General features: G+C 34.5%; 1 protein-coding gene across 4 annotated transcripts in view; it reads left to right on the forward strand.

The window, feature by feature from the left end:
• Positions 1-303: 303 nt before the first annotated feature.
• Positions 304-18,134, forward strand: part of myom2a (myomesin 2a) — a 60,080-nt gene continuing 42,249 nt past the window's right edge. For 3 of the 4 annotated variants that reach the window (XM_073915534.1, XM_073915535.1, XM_073915536.1), the window contains exons 1-6: positions 327-374; positions 5,928-6,030; positions 8,705-8,797; positions 8,958-9,093; positions 13,628-13,782; positions 14,031-14,123. In XM_073915534.1, the coding sequence (XP_073771635.1) occupies positions 5,951-6,030; positions 8,705-8,797; positions 8,958-9,093; positions 13,628-13,782; positions 14,031-14,123 (557 nt within the window). In that variant the 5' untranslated portion in view covers positions 327-374; positions 5,928-5,950. Of the gene's footprint in view, positions 375-5,927; positions 6,031-8,704; positions 8,798-8,957; positions 9,094-13,627; positions 13,783-14,030; positions 14,124-18,134 lie in introns of all 4 variants that reach the window. The other variant, NM_001346203.1, reaches the window with a different exon arrangement.

An 18,134-nucleotide genomic window follows, 5' to 3' on the forward strand; every position in this document is an offset into this window, starting at 1 on the left:
CCTTTATAGGTTTAAGAGAACTTACAGTATATTCATTTATACACGTTCCACATAAGAATTTGGTCAGAGGTTGTGATGCCAGGTAAATTGCTAGTTACGCTTTATGTGTGTTAAAACTCATCAAATATCCTAAAATGTAACAACTGATTGATTGACCCTGTTATCAGTAAATGTGTGGTCTTGTCCTCTTTCAGTGGGTGAAATGGTGTGAAAATTGAGGTAAATGCTATATATAGTCTTAAGAGTATCCTTACATGGGGCGGCTGAGTGAAGACATTCCCTAAGTGAGCGCATTATTTTTGTTCCATCAGCAGGGGCTTCCAACTGCTTTCAGGCTACTCTCCCAACACTCAAAGCTCTTCTTTTCTCTTGGGGTAAGTGCAGCTTTATTTTATTCATCTGTTAACCGATTTGCATTGATACACCTCCTGTGTATGATCACATCGAGTGTATTTGATATATATTATTTAAATTAAATGTTGCGATTTATTAATATAATGCTGGTATCTAGCCCTAACTTGATTCTGGAGTGTAAATAATCGCAAATGTATGTGATCAGTTGTATTACTTCATCATATTTCATTGTCACTGTTATGAGTTTTGCTTTAATTAGTATTATTGTTATTTTTAGTCTTAAAACTGCACCAACACAAACTGGTTGGTTTGTTTTCACAAGACTTTATTGTCATAGCAGCCTGTCATATTACTGATATCTTAAGGTCAAAGGTCATATTTAGGGATTTCACTCATTCTTTTGGTCCTAATTACATGTTTGGTGTGTGTGTTTGTGCCTTTAATTTGTGTAGTTATTCAAGGGTCAGCTTTTCACTTTCTGTCTGTAATGTGATGCTCTTGAGTTCATGAGTGTTGCTGATGGGCTGGAATGTGAGGAGAGGTAGTTTTGCTACTAGTTTACAATAACCAGTAGCTAAAGAAAAAAAAAAGCTGTCCATGTACTATTATATTAATTAAAACTAATTATCCATAAGTACATTCAACTAGCTCTATAAATGTTTGTAACATGGGTAGTACATGTAATTAACTGCAGTCAGTATTAACTGTCAGTAGTTTTGATAACAAGGAAACCTTAAAATAAAGTGTATCCAAAATGGAATTTACAGAATTAATAATTATTTATTTATTTATTTATTTATTTATTTATTTATTTATTTATTTATTTATTTATTTATTTATTTATTTATTTAATTAATTAATTAATTTATTTATTTATTTATTTATGTATTTATTTATTTATTTATTATTTTTTTATGAATTTATTTATTTATTTATTTTTTTTTGGACATATGAGGGTATGATTCACAATTTATGCTAGGTTGATTTATGTAGATAGAATCTACTTAACCATTTTATACAATAAATGTATTACTTACACATGACTGGTTTTTTAATTACTGTATATTTGATTGCGTTTAATTAACATTGCTACCCAAATGATAATTAAATTCAAAGTGCAATTCAATTAAGCCTAACCATACCATCAAAGTATTAGTCAATTTGGGAATTTTCCAATACTGAGCTAAAAGTTCTTAGTTTTGTATAAATATTTTTGATGTGTTTTTCATGTGTTTTTCGATTGTGTTTAGTTTCTTTTTTTAGTTAATTGTTGTTTTCAAGTATGGAAGATAGAAAGAAAGAAGAAAGAAATGTGTGAATTTTTCATTTTGTCATAAGACTTGGCATAAATTGAGTTGAGGCATAAATCATACAAAATCATTCATGGATAAACATAACATACAGCTGAAGTCAGAATTGCTAGCCCCCCTTTGAATTTTATTTTCTTTTTTTAAATATTTACCAAATGATGTTTAACAGAGGAAGGAAATTTTCACAGTGTGTCTGATAATATTTGTTCTTCTGCAGAAAGTCTTATTTGTTTTATTTCGGCTAGAATAAAAGCAGTTAATAATTTTTAAAACACCATTTTAGGGTCAAAATTATTAGCCCCTTTAAGCTATTTTTTGTTCGATTGTCTACAGAACAAACCATTGTTATACAATAACTTGCCTAATTACCGCAACCTGCCTAGTTAACCTAATTAACCTGGTTAAGCCTTTAAATGTCACTTTAAGTTGTATAGAAGTGTCCTGAAAAATATCTAGTCAAATATTATTTACTGTCATCATGGCAAAGATAAAATAAATTGGTGATTAGAAATTAGTTATTAAAACTATTATGTTTAGAAATGTGTTTTAAAAACCTGCTCTCCGTTAAACAGAAATTGGGGAAAAAATAAACGGGAGGCTAATAATTCTATTCTGACTTTAACTATATATATATATGTGTGTGTGTGTGTGTGTGTGTGTGTGTGTGTGTGTGTGTGTGTGTGTGTGTGTGTGTGTGTGTGTGTGTGTGTGTGTGTGTGTGTGTGTTTGTGCGTGCGTGCGTGTGTGTGTGTGTTTGTGCGTGCGTGCGTGTGTGTGTGTGCATTCTCAAACCAGATGTTGTATGTTGTATTTATCCATGAAGGAATCTCCCAACCTACCTTTGTATCACATATCCAAAGGTTATACATGCAACTGTTATATGTAAACCTTCCATCATATTGGAATGTTCAAAGCTGGTCCATGAAAACTCAAAAGCAAGATATATGCATATTTACGTGAATGTATTCATGTCTAAATTTGCAATATAATCAGCAGAGTTAATAAAACATCATTGCAAATGTGTTAGTTAACTTACAAATGTTAACTTTGTAAAACCTGTCAAATCTGTGAAATATTAGCTTGTTTCTCTAGAAAATTTACATAAAAAAAAAAAAACTGGAAGCAGTGAAATGTTACAGCATCTTAAAACTAATTGATTTTTGCTATAAGACATAACATGTTGACTGTTCCAGGAAAGATGGCAGCCTCATCTACATATCTTTATCGGTTGAAAGTTGCATGTACAGTGTGTATTTACTGTGTGTATATGTGTGCAGATACATCAATTTGACAAAAAAAATAAATAAAAGTGCTTGATATTGATGTTTTGACATGATCAAATATCAAATGTTCAGTTGAAAGATTTTTGTCCCTAATCACCTTTCATAACCTTGTGCAGAATCTATTTAAATCTCAAAATTAGGCTGTGTACAATATACGAATTTAGCGACACGTACACTGTAGAATCACAATAGGGTATAAGCCGAGCTAGTGTTGTTCCCATAGTGATAAACTTCCGGTGACCTGTTATTGTGATTTTTTTTTTTTTCATTTTATACGGTTCCTTTTACAGCATCAATGTTGTATTATAATTAAAATACAATCAGTTAAATAAACTTTGGCATTCATTCAGTTGTTCAAGCGTAAAATGAAACAAAAGGCCTTTTACTCGCACGCGCCCGTCAGAATCGGCAGGCTAGCGCAGAAGCTCCATTGAATATACAGGTGTAAAATAAATGCTCATTTTATAAAGACATGGCAGGAAAAATATAATTATAATCTGAGACTCACTTTATATCGGCTATCACTCAGACAGTGGAAATCGCTAATTTTTAAAGAAAACAGACCTTACATGTGCCAATTTTTGCGTTGGCATACAGATCACCGGAAGCGCTTAACCCAGGTTACTGGCAAATTAAAAGTCCTATTAGCATGCTTCGGCATATACCCTGTAGCTTATGCGTGAAAAAAATCCATAAAAGTATATCCCGTTATTAATAATTATGCAGTAAATAAATACATATTCTGTGGATGAGGTGTGACTGTAGAAGGTTGACAATGTGATTTATTTTATGCCTAAAATCCTAAAAATTATCCAACTATATACTGATCTGTTAATTACATTTAATAAACAACATTAACTAACCCTCTTTAAAATAAAGGTTCTAAAAGGCTGTTTTTTTGTATATACAGTAAACTACATTTGTTTCTCCAAAAAAACTTTCACAAAGTGGTTCTTAAATAGTTTTTTTCTGAATGTAGAGAATATTTTAATAAGAACAAAACACAAAAAAATACATTTGCTGTTTGTTCAATCTACTTATTTACAATGAGCTGAAACAACTCAATTCAGAAGGATTTTTGAGAGAATTGTTTTGTTCCATCCACTTAAATTAGTGAAAATTATCGTTATCTTAAAGGGCACCTATTTTACTCCCTTTTTAACATTTAATATTAATATTATGGCTCTTCTGAGTGTACCAGTTTAGGTTCAGTTCAAAACACATATCAGATTTTTTTATTATAATGTTTAAAAGTGTCATTTTGGGGGCGTGTGCACAGCTCGCTGTTTTAGGGGCGTGTTGCTTCACATAAAAATTAGTTTCAACTTCCCACCCAACTTAACAAGGGGGCGGAGCCAAGAACTCCTCGCTTTGTGTTTGGCAACAGACAGGCTGACAGAGAGAAGCAACATGAGTGAGAGGACAAGCATTCATCTGTACATGTACGACTCGGACACTGACCAAGCAGAGAGTATTGTTGAGAAATTAATATTACTAATGTGTCAAAATGTGTCAGAGTGGTAGTTACAAAATCATTTTTGTCTTTGCATAGTTTTACAGCCACTACGTTCCATGCTTCATTAGTATAGGGAAGTGATGATTAACCGCTTTCACCATGAACCGCTTTTTAATTCGTCACGGTTATTTAATGCTCCTCAACACCGTGTTTCTGCACGGAACAAAACTGCAGCAACTAAACAAAGTTAAGTCAGCTGTGTGCTAGTTTAAAGTTCCGAGCTTGTACACCAAGACTAATAACCACGCACACTGAATTAACTTTGACTGAGGCTATAACTAAGGCAAGTTCAGTATTTCCAATTGAGGCAACGCGAGGCAATGCGCTCACACTTTCCAGCCGCACCTAGTTGAGATGACAGGGAGCTCCTGTGACCACTGGAAATGCACACGGCTGAAGCTAGAGGAAGACGTAATGAAAAGTTCACGTTTGCAAACCTACCTAAAGCAACAAACAATAGCGCAGATGAGAGCGATCATGTGGTGACCGTTAGTGTTTTCAGAGAGAGTGCTGAAAGACTCGGTGACTCAGCTGTTTTTAATGGCCCGAATTTTAATACGTTTCATTCACTGTGTGTTCAGTGCAAATGGCCGCTAAATGTAAAATCTCTGTTGCTCATTCGCAAGAAGATGATGAAGGCTCTTGTGTTGAGCCCAATGAGTCTTACATCCAAAAATAGAACAAGGGTGTTTCTTTGGTGACACTGCTTTCACTTATACATGCTGAAAATGGCGGACGTGAAGCAACAAACTGCAGATATGGTAATGCGCCTGTCAATCAATATTGGTTGGCGGGGGGACCGCACTCCTACGTCAAGTTGCGGTTCATCTAAAAACCACTTCAATTGGTCCACCATTTTTATGTGGTTAAATTAAAAAAAATAAGTCTGTGTGTTTATATCACCCAGGCACGTGCACACATAAGCGCGCTCAGCCCCCCACCCCCCTCCCCCCCACGCTTTACAGTACGCGCGACAATACAGCTGATCAGAACGCGCGTGACAACACCGCTCATCAGGACGCACGCGACAACACCGCTCATCAGTACGCGCACGACAACAACCCCTCCCCCCTCACCGCTTTTCAAAAAATTTATCCTGCACATGCCCTTTGGACGGTCTCTGCACGGGCCTGATATCACCCCAATATGACAGTCTATACACTATACCTACACACTTTGTTCAAACAGCTTGAAAAGTAGATTTTTAATAGATTTGTCTTGGGACAACATGGAGAAATTGTGTGGAACCCAGCATTTTTTTTCAGTGAACCTTTTTCTATTATAAAGAACCTTTTGTGGTACAAAAAACATTTAGTGGATGTTAAAGGTTGTCCAGAGAATCGTCTATGCCCATAAAGAACCTTTATTTTGAACTTTATTAACTGTTTAACTTTATTAACTGTACAGCTTTGTCCAAAATAAATCCTTCATGGAGGTGATTTAGAGTTTTGGTGTGGTCAAAAGGTCTTTTTCAGAGTGTTCCAGTCATGCCTGCGAAGGGTGTAACACTTTATCGGCAGGAGCAAACACATCAACAAAGCTCAAAACATGTTGTCCATCAGTCAAGGTATGGGATGTTGGGTGATTTGAAGCTCAATCTGATTGGCCGAGCATTGGCTCAGAGGCTTCAGCAGGCTGGAAGACCACAAAATGCAGTTTGCTTATGCTAATGCTGCTCACTTTGCTGATTCATTCAAGTTTTAAAGGTCAGGAGACTCAGATGGCTGATGTAAGGTGTATAGATGTGTGTATTGGCAGAGCTTAGCATTGTGTCATTCATTAGCGGTGAGAAAGGAGAACGCTAAATGATCTGAATTACATATGATCTGAAGCATGGCGCTAAGCTGTGCTTATTGTGATCATGTTGGGAGAATTGCTTCAGTGAGGATGCTGTTGACTTGAGGATAACAAGCATGGAAAAGGTTTTAAGCTTTTACTATTCTATATAACATTGATTATGTTGCTATAGTCATTCTGTTCATCTGTAGTGATCACTGTTAGAGCTTATTAGTTGTAAAAAAGAATTAATTCATTTTTATTTTCCAAAAATTCTGAATGTTTTCAAAGCTTTGCTGGCGCTGTTGAATGAAACATGCTGCTTTTGTTACCATTACCTGTTAGAATCTGTTTGCACAGCTTTGTATGATATCAATATCAATGAAAGACTGTTCATTATATATATTCGACATTAATATAGAGTAAAACTTTACAATGTAAAAAAGTTATTATTTTACTTTCCATAAAAAAGTGAGTAAACCCGTTGCCTTACAAGTGACAAGTTGGCTTTACTTAAAGTAAGTAAACACATTGTAACTAGGAACTGTTAAGTCGATTTACTTAAATTTTACTTTAATTTTCACTTTAAGTCAATTAATTGTTTTACAAAGCAACAGGGTTACTCTCTTATTTTAACTAAAATCAGCAAATATTTTTGTTAACAGTGTACCACAGTCAGTATTAATAATGATGTACAATAATACCACATTAAAATAAGAGCTATTTATAAACAACAGCAATAACATTACTAAATAGGTAATAAAAGGGAGGCAGTGGCGCAGTGGCGCAGGAGGTAGTGCTGTCGCCTCACAGCAAGAAGGTCGCTGGGTCACTGGTTCGAACCTCTGCTCAGTTGGCGTTTCTGTATGGAGTTTGCATGTTCTCCCTGCCTTCGCGTAGGTTTCCTCCGGGTGCTCCGGTTTCCCCCACAGTCCACAGACATGTGGTGCAGGTGAATTGGGTAAGCTAAATTGTCCGTAGTGTATGAGTGTGTGTGTGAATGTGTGTGTGGATGTTTCCCAGAGATGGGTTGCGGCTGGAAGGGCATCCGCTGCGTAAAAACTTGCTGGATAAGTTGGCGGTTCATTCCGCTGTGGCAACCCCAGATTAATAAAGGGACTAAGCCGACAAGAAAATGAATGAATAAATGCATGAATAGGTAATAAAAATATAAACTTTTATGTTTTTTTTAAACCTTAAGTATTAAATAAACACTAGATTAAATAAACGTTAGATTAATATTGTATAAATAATTGCAGTTAGAAATAAATACTTATAAGAATATACAGGGTGATTCAAAAAGAATACCACAACTTTCGAGTTGATGTCACTCGATATTAAACATCTTTGAACTTGTTTTCTACTGAAACAACTTTAAGTACTCTTTACACTGATTAATTACCCAATATTTCATATTGTTTCTTTGATTGATACAGATTTTCAAAGTTGTGGTTCTCTTTTTAAATCACCCTGTACTAGACGCAAGCGTACTTTTAAGCGTACTGATCATAACAATATCATAAACCTATGCAAATGATGCCAGGACTAATGCCTAAAAAATAAACTTTGATTGTATGGTGAATTGTAGCAGTGTGTAATGCTGTTCAACAGAGCAAGGACATTTTCACAGTATGTCTGATAATATTTTTTCTTCTGGAGAAAGTTTTATTTGTTTTATTTTGGCTTGAATAAAAGCAGTTTTTAATTTTTAAAAATACATTTTAAGGTCAAAATTATTAGCCTCTTTAAGCTATATGTTTTTTCGATAGTCTACAGAACAAACCATCGTTATACAATAACTTGCCTAATTACCCTAACCTGCCTAATTAACCTAATTAGCCTAGTTAAGCCTTTAAATGTCACTTTAAGCTGTATAGAAGTGTCTTGAAAAATATCCAGTAAAATATTATTTACTTTCATCATGGCAAAGATAAAATAAATCAGTTATTAGAGATGAGGGGGGCTAATAATTCTGACGTCAACTGTGTCTGTGTATATTTACATATCTCAATATTTTGTATATATAAGTTTACAGTATTATGTAAATGTAATATTTATATGTACATTTTAGTAAAAGTTATATTAATATTTGCACACAATTTATCAATTATATGTATCAATATTATGTAAATATCATATATTGTAAATATATATTTACAGTGGGGTTCAATTTTCAGGTTTAAAAACTAGCATACTTTTAAAAAGTACAAAAAATAAAAATAAAAAATTTCTACACATACTTTCCATACGTGCAAACTGAATGTTTGATCCTTTAATGCTTTGCCTGAATTGTAAAACCTACATCTTCATTCAAAATTGTGATACATTTTTTTTGGACATGGAGATAAATCCATATATACATGTACTACACAAATAAAATGTAATAGTCTGTCATTCAGAACACTGAAATCAAACCAATCTTCTCACACCTAATTTCGCCCTATGATTCTGATTGTGTCTGGCAGGAAATCAAGCTCTCAGGTTGTAAAGAAGGAGCAGGTCCAGGCCACGGAGGTGATGGTGGAACCAGCCTACACAGTGCCAAACTTCAGGGAGAGGTGAGATCTATTGGCTCCTGCATCTATTACAGTTCAGAAGGCTATTTAAAGATGGCGTAAGACAAAACCAGGAGAGCGCTTCCATATTTACAGATGAGGAAAATCAGTGTCACTGCATGTACTCCTCGGTGCATTTGAATGTGTATTTCTGTGTATTCAGGGCTCCTGAGGGCATGCAGGAGTATCAGAGGATGGCGGCTCACTTTGGAAGAGATTTGGTTCAAATTCAACAGGAGCTGCACAGGATGAAAGTGGCCACAAAGGAGCAAGTGCAGAACATTGAGATTACTAGAGAGGTGAACACATACTTTTGCACTTAAATGTCTCTTTCATGAAAAATATCTCCCTAAAATGCTGTTGATGTATGCTTTATACATACAGTATACTTGTGTTTAGTGATGTAGGTGTATAGTTGATTGCATAGACAAACACAGACTCTCACTACAATTCACTCAAACAAGCATTTTGGTTTAATGTCTGCAATATAACTGTGTTTGTAGTGATTTAAAACAGTTGTGGATTTTAGCACAAAATAATAATAAAAAAAACTCCTAAACCATTTTCCACAGACTTTAATGTCTTCTCCTTAGCTTCTATACTGATCAAATTATCTGGATTCTGAAAGTCAAAACTAATCCAAAAAAAGTTTCCATTTCAATCAATGTTCAATACGATGAAACGTTTGAAATAGTAGCCATTTTAATAAAAGGTGTTTCACCAATAATATGAAATGCATTTGTTTTAAACTCAATCTGAGCACACAGTAAGTAATAATAATAATAAATAAATAAAACATAGTAGCAAGGAGTTCAGTTGACTGGAAATGTTTTAATGCATGTTAAATTTTTCCAAAGTGTCACGCATATCCATAAATCCACTTAAGTGTCTCAAATTAAGTTTGAGCACCTGTTAAGCCAGATTATTGAGGTTCGATCATAACGAAACTCATCAGGCCTGTTTGGCTCATGGCCTTAAAGGTCATTGAGACGTTCAGTCAAATACAAGATGAATACCTAAAGAATACCCTATTTGATTTTTCGCACATGCACACAATATTTGTACTGTAAAATAGAAAAATGCCTGTTTTGCCCTGTGATAAATAATAAATAAATAAATATTAAAAGTCTATTTAAATATAGCAATAGTCGCTGTCTCATGTTGCAAATCCAATGTTACTGTTACAGTTTTTCTTGATTGCTTTGATGCAGCCGTCAACTGAAACTCCACATTTTCAAAACAGTTAACTCACAGGCCTAAACAGCAGCACTTATGGTCAAATTGACACATTTTGCTTGACAAACGCACATTTAAAATATTCAACAAAAGCTAGTTTTACCTTCGAACAACACAACTTGCAAACAAGTATAAGAACTCTTTCAATTAAACATTACACAATGGACAACAAAATACAGAACTTAGTGTGAATCAGTGCACCATTGCTTGACATTGTAGCCTATTGCCAATGCCATTTGTTGCCTTTCAATTTGGGCTGTCAAATTTGCCTTTTTGCAAAGAATTGGAACCAGAATTAGAAATGCTTTAAATAAATGTATATATAAATTTATATTGAATTCATGCCATTTTTCAAACTGTGGCTGAAAACTGAAATACTGTAAAATAATAATAATAATAATAATAATAATAAAAAACAGACAAAAGTTATTAAATACTGTAAATTTGAGAAAAACATGTAAACCAATATACAGTCAAATCTATTGGGAGTATAGGACATAGCCACTTTTGACCCCCTCCATCCATACAATCACAGAACATAGACCTTCCACTGTTTTTAATGTTTGAAGACTGATTCCTAATTGAAGATTTGTGTGAAGGAGTGTCAAAGCGGTGCTTCAGTGAATTCATACTGATCTTGGTAGTTTCTATTGGTTAGGAATAGATGGTGTCTGTTTGGTTACCATAGCTAAAACAATGGAGTTTGGACTGCTTGAATGACATCTGTGTTAACTGTTTTGAAAAATGGTGGGGAAAATGTGTCAACCCAATGAGGAAGGCTTTACACATTTGCAAGACCTGTCTTCTGCTCTGCTGGGATAGTGATGAGGAAAATGGAGTGGAACCTAGTTTCTTTAATCAAGTCGAAGCAAACAAGAAAAACTGTAGTGACAATTTTCTCGGACCAATTGGTGATCAGCATTTTAAATACATTATATTTTGTTAATGACATGGCTTGCTTGAAACCTCACCTGTGATGGTACTAAAAAATAGCAGGCACTAGGTATCAAATGCAGTGCAAAACTGAACCATACTATACCATGCAGTGGAAAAGCACCGTTAGTCTAGGTCAGGTGTGCACAAACTTATTCTTATTATAGGCCAAAAACCAAACTTGATTGAGGGTGGTGGGCCAAATTAAAATAAACCAAAATAATCATTAAAGTTACCATGGAGATTTCCTAACTTATTCACGTTTCATGTTTTTTCATTGTATTATTTTTTTTAATTTCATTTTTTTTCAGCTTAGTCCCTTTATTAATCAGGGGTTGCCACAGTGAAATGAACCGCCAACTTATCCAGCATATGTTTTAGGCAGCGGATGCCCTTCTAGCTGAAAATCAACACTGGGGAAACATCCATACACTCATGCATTCACACACACACACGTTCAATGAAAAATACAGACTGTGGAATGCATTTCAACAGAAATATTCTGTAGATTGAATTTATAAATGCAAAATGTTAAAAACAGTAGATTACTGGCAACCACAGCTGCCGGTATTTTTCTGTAAAATCTGGAAAGGAAAAAAAAAAGCAAAACTTTTTTGTGTCACCATTGTGGAGGATAGTGGCATCTGTGTTCAAGTCCAAGATGGACTGAGTGTTTCTGATATTGTGCTGCATCTTCTTTTGTTTAAATGAAACTGTGCAGTTACTAATGCAGTGAAAATCTGTTTGGTAATTGTAAACACACATGAAATGACTTTACGTTCTTATGCATTAAGCTATGATTTTGTGAACTGAACATTGTATCAGTTTATAAAATACAGATATTTTTTGTTCATTTAAGCAGTTATAAAATTTTCGTAATTTTTACGGAAACATTCTGGCAACTACAGCTACTGGTATTTTTTCCGAACATATATTTTACTCTATAAGAGTTTGCTAATTAACACTCTCTCAGTGTTGATAATGTTAACTCTTTTAAAAATGTTATTTTAACACTTTTATAGCGGTTCCCATATAAACTCTGAGGGAGTGTTCATTTTAACTCTAAGATAGTTAAATCTGCTATCTAAAATTTTCAGTGCACATTCATACACTTCGGACAGTTCAGCTTATCCATATCACCTAAAGGGCATGTGTTTAGACTGTGGGAGGAAACCCACACAAAGATGGATAGAACATGCAAACTCCACACAGAAATGCTAACTGACCCAGCCAGGGCTCAAACCAGCGACCTTCTTGCTGTGAGGCGATCATGCTATCCATTGCGCCACCGTTACACCTTTTAATCACATTAATCATTATATTTATATTTAACATTTACAATGAACTTTTAATAATAAAAACAAACAATCCAAACTATATCACAATGGTGTTCAATGCTGAATACACTTAATACACTTAATTTGCTCATGGAGGATCCTTTTTTTTTTTTTTTTTAAAGATTTGATTCATGCACAACATTTAATTGAAACATTTCCAGTTGCTTTTTTTATCTCAACAACTAAACTAACAAACAAAATGTTTCATTAAAATTCGAAATGATGAGCTCTGTTGAAGGCATTGGCCCCAGCCTTTCCATCATTCTCCCTCCAAATCAAAGGTTACCATGGGTCAACTTTGGCCCGCAAGCCCTAGTTTGGGCATCTCTGGTCTAGGTCAATGATTATCTAAAAATTTAATTTAAAAGTGACAAACAATTTTAAAGCTATATCAAGTAAATGTACAAAATGTCTATAGACAAATATACATCCTAAATGAAAAGTCAGATCTTCACAAAATTAGTTGAGCTTATACAATATGTAACTTTATAGTAACTTAATAAATAATCAGTCAATTGGTAGTGCTGTAATTTTTATTATGTTGAAACAAGGATGCATTTTGGCGGTGTGGTGGCTCAGTGGTTAATATTGTAACCTCACAGCAAGAAGGTTGCTGGTTCGAGTCCCGGCTGGGTCAGTTGGCATTTCTGTGTGGAGTTTGCATGTTCTCCCCATGTTCGTGTGGGTTTCCTCCGAGTGCTCCAGTTTCCCCACAATCCAAAGACATTCGGTATAGGTGAATTGAATAAACTAAACTGAATGTGGGAGTGTGTGGGTGTTTCCCGGTACTGGGTTGCAGCTGGAAGCGCATCCACTGTGTAAAACATATGCTGGATAAATTGGTGGCTAATTCTGCTGTGGAGACCCCGGATTAATAAAAGGGTCTAAGCTGACGGAGAATAAATTAATAAATAAATGAATGAATGAATAAAGGATGTATTTCTATGGTAACTTTTATTGTCTAAAATGCTAATGTTCAGCACTGATTGAATTACTTATTGTATATGAAATATTATTTCATCTACTAAATAATATATGAAATCTCTTTTTGCCTTAAGAACTTGCTTGAATTCCTGCTTTCACCTATATGTGCTTCTTGTTCCATGTCAACACCTTTTGGACAAACTAAGTATTAAAAAATAGGAAAATAAGCAAAGCTAAATTTGTTAAGCTTACAGGTAAAGACTTTAGGCTTAGTTCGCTGCAAACCTGTGCAAGTTTCTTTCATCTGCAGAACACAGAGGAAGATATTTTTGAAAGTCAGCGAGGTCCAAAAGCACCAACTTTAACCCTGACTCTTTACTCAGTCCTTCCTGTATTTTAACAGGTGAAGGGAATGATGCCGTTGAGGAAGGAATTTCCTACTGAAGTTCCCAAAGCTCCGGACTTCCTTGTCAGTCTGAGATCTCACACTGTATGGGAAAAGACGCCCGTCAAGCTGTTCTGCACTGTGTCCGGCCAACCCACTCCTATTGTCAAATGGTTTGGCCTTCATTTTTATATTCCAAAACATTAATAAACTCTGTTGTTTGATTTGATCACTTAAAATGATTCTCTGCAAACGTCATTGAACACATTATGAAGAATGTGCTGTAAGCTTAAATAAAATGCATGCTTTGTTTTGTTAACATAATCCATTATGTGTTTTCTGTCTCTACTGGCGTCTGCCTCTTTTACTAATGTGGTTCAAATGAACCTTAACTTATACTTGTTTGTCTGTCTATTGCTAGGTATAGGAATAATGTTGCCATCGAACCCCTGAGTGCTCCTGGAAAGTACAAAATTGAGAACAAGTATGGGGTTCACAGTCTGATTATTAGCAGGTATGACCTCACACACCCTCATCTGGTCAGTTTGCAATCAATTAAGTATTCTGCCATCATTTACTCTGATTTTGGAATTTGGAAAAGAAAACATACATTTACCTTTTTTCCTTAATTATTTTTTGTTCATACTATTGATGTAAACAGCTGCTTTTTTCCACCATTATTCAGAATATCTTGTTTTGTGTTTAACAGAAGAAAGAAGTCCATAAAAGTTGCATCAAAAAATAAATTCAATGTACTTACTGTGTTCATAATGTATTTGAAAACACTTGTGGTCCTCTTGAGTTGGGATAGGGGTTGGGTTATGGACAGGTTTGGTGGTATGGGTAGGTTTAAGAGGGGGTTAAAGTGTAAGGGATGGTCAACAGTGTATTTACAAATGTAATTACAGAAGTTAATTACAGATATAATTACATTCAGGTATTTAAGTACACAATAAATACATGTATTTACACAATAAGTACATTGTAACAAACTATTAATTCCTGTGTAAGTACATATTAGTAAAGGCCACTTAATATAAAGTGGGACCAAGTTTAGAATCACTTGAGTGAGAGGAAATCTTTTGAGTGAACTGTTGCTTAATGGCTCATTCACACCAAGAATGATTGCTATAACAATCCGCTTGTTAAGTGGTGACGTGTTTGTGATATATGTAATACTTTTTCCATGTCAAAGCCGCCACTCATTTGAGTGGAGAAATCATTCGTTTATGATCACGTTTTATTTCTATCACACATTAAAGTTAATTTTATATAAAGTCATAGTGTACACAACAATCTCTGGGCTGCATATCAAATACCAAAAATGTAACAATTTATTAAAAAATAATCACTTTCTGGCCATCAGATATTAGGCATGGACATATTTATTGCGATCGTGATTTTTGAAAGCATTAAATCACTTTGTAAACGCCTATTATTACCATTTCATGAGTCTCCCCATTCAGTTGAATAGAGCGCTTGGACGCGGAAGCCGCTTCGTGTGACGTCACACTTAACAAGCGGATAGCTCTAATAGCACAGTGTACCATGTTGTTAATTTATTTTAAGCATGTTCTGCAGTTTTATAAATGTTCTCTTTAAATGCTTGCTCTTCTTAAAGCAGGCTGGGTTGTGATTGGCCATCCATGTTTTATCATTTATCAGCTGGAAAAAAAAGCCCTTATAGGGATGTTTAATACAATTTCTCTTTGTTATTATTACTTAGGTTGTGGTGTGGACTTTGCTTTTCTCATCCAACTTAATTATTCAAATTTATAGTCATTGTTTTGGGGTGTAAGTAGGTCTTTTGAACCTATCTTGTTGTTTTGTTTCAAAGTAATAGGTACTTAAAACAAAATAAGCTGCTAATTTGTCTGCACAAATTCTCATTAATTAGAAACACATTTTAGTTTTGAGAGAACCTTGCTTACTTGCCCTCATGTCTTTCAAAAACCTGTTTGATTCTGTCATACACTGAGCAAAATGTATCATCATAATTTATTATTGTTGTTTTTCCTGCTGCCAGTAAAATCACCAGTGGCCACCTTGATGTCAAAAACAGGTCAACCCTGCAAATTAATTTGATGTCAATTAACTCATATTATAAGTTTGATGTCATTTAATCTTAATGCCAAATGTACAAAAAGACATTGAATTGGCATCTAACATTCACATTAAAAAAATCTAAAATCAATGTCAGGCCTGTCCTGTAATCGATTTTTTGGCGTGTTTTTAATGCCAAAGTTAGATGTCAATTTGATGTGACTTGAACATTAAGGTAGTGTACGTACATTTTTCAGATGAATAAAACTTTTCTTATATTATACTATTTTGTATTACATTATTTAGGGTCTCAAAAAGTCATCAATGTGTGGATGTCAAATGGAAATCAAGGTTTTGACATCAAATCGGTTGGCATTTTGAACGTTTTTTACTTCATGCTTGATGTCAATTTGATGTCGTTTTGACATCAAGATGTCTACTGGATTTCCATAAATTTACCGAAATATAAAATAAAATGTAAGACTATTTAAATCTCATTCTTCTTCTTGTCTTTTCCCGTCTACATATGACTTCATATGAAGTTTTTCCCTAATTTTAAAGCTTTTACAGCCAGTGGTCTTCATTCACTTTTACTTTCTGGACCCCCCACTTTCCCTTCGTAATGGAATGGGAAAGTGAATGAGGGACTTGTAAGAGCGGCACTTTCCTATTTAGTCACAGTGAGGTTCTTCTTGAAGAAGTCTCAGCTGTTGGTTTTGCTCAACTTAGCTATGCGTCATTTGATCCTGGAACGGCTGACGCCAGTGAAGCCACCATTACAGTACAGTATAGCAGCTCTTACAGATCACAGGTCATCCTAGTAGCCACTGTTTCAACAAACCAGATTCTCAAACATTAGGTCTCGTGTTTAACCGCAACTCTAAAAGAGAAACTAAATAGTGTTAAATACATGAGAAAATGATCTTGGTTAGGACGATTATGTCTTATGCATTGCAAAGTGAAAGGAGTGGCTCTAAAATAGTCCAGAGGGACTAAAGGTCACATTTCGTTGCTCTATTCTCACTCCTTCAAGGACAGCACAGCATGTCTGAGAGAAACACACTGCTGTCATGTGAGATCATGTTCTGGATGCAGACGATTCTCCGCTCGCACCAAATGGTTCATGAAAGAGGTGTGAAGAACTCAGAGAGCAAGTTTTCCACCCTGTTAACTAAAAGCGGATCATTAAACCGATTTTGACTCGCCTAAACTGTTTTAATTTTCTAGTGAAATCAGTTTTTCTGTACCAGGTTAATGTGAACAGACAGTTCTAGAAAGTTATTGGTGATATTATCAACCAAAACAAAAAGTGAACATTTAAAAAAAAAAAGTGGCTCTGCAGATGTTTGTTTTAACAATAAGGGAATTAGTTGTTTTGTTTTTATAAAAAAAAAAAAAAAAGCCTCTGTTCACATTAATTAAATGTATATTTTTTTAAAGAAAAGCATTTGTGTTTAATTAAATAGTTTGTGCAAAGGTTATGTTATTCATCATGCTTTACAGAAATTGTCACCAATCAGAGAGTCCCGGGAAGCAAAGTTTGCCAAAAGATCTTTAGCTTCATGAAATAATACTTAGATATTTATGCATATTTTGCAATAAACTTACATTATATTGCTTCTAGTGATTTAACCAACAACTGTAATGTTTAACTTTTTATTTTTATTAACCTTTAACTTTTATTTTTCTTCATTTTTATTTGATTGTGCCCTTGATATGAATGTAGTCTTGAATCTTTGCCTTTTGCCTTCTTTTCTTCAAGCGTCTAATTCTGTGACAGTCATAGCCAATTATAGATTTATATTATTGTCAGTGATGTTGTCATAACAAAGAGCTTTTTAAAATCCTTATAGAAAAAATGAGTGGGAAAATACTTGTGGAACCAGTACTGCTGAGTTGTGCCTCGACCTGTAGTGAGTAGGAGGAGCTGTTAGTATCTGTTAGTATCACCTATAGCAGACAGGGGGCGTGTTCTGGGAGACTTTATTGAACTGTCATTATTTTCTAATTCTGTTCAGAATAAAGGCACAGTAACAATAAACTGACCTTAACATTTTCTTATTATTCAAATTCTGCTCAGCACAGTATGAGTAGAACCCGGGGAATTACCTTGCAGTGATCTAGATTTAGGAGTGTGAGTGTAATCATGATGCAGGCTAGTTTTGACTCCAATACCTAGTTAATACTGCATCATAAGGTGGTGTGCTAGTGACTGATGGTAGAGTCTGACATTTCAGCATCCTTAGGCTCATCTTTTCTTTCCTCATGCTGGTTTGAATTCTGAAGCTTGAAATGATGTGTGTAGAATCACAGGGATATGCAGACTAATCGAATTTTTAAATGGTACATCCAGTTATCCCACTATTATCTATAATATTTTGTCACCTTATAAGGTTCCATAAAATATATATATATATATATATATATATATATATATATATATATATATATATATATATATATATATATATATATATATATA

The sequence above is a fragment of the Danio rerio genome, chromosome 11, assembly GCF_049306965.1.
Source record: "Danio rerio strain Tuebingen ecotype United States chromosome 11, GRCz12tu, whole genome shotgun sequence".
Classification (NCBI taxonomy): domain Eukaryota; kingdom Metazoa; phylum Chordata; class Actinopteri; order Cypriniformes; family Danionidae; genus Danio; species Danio rerio.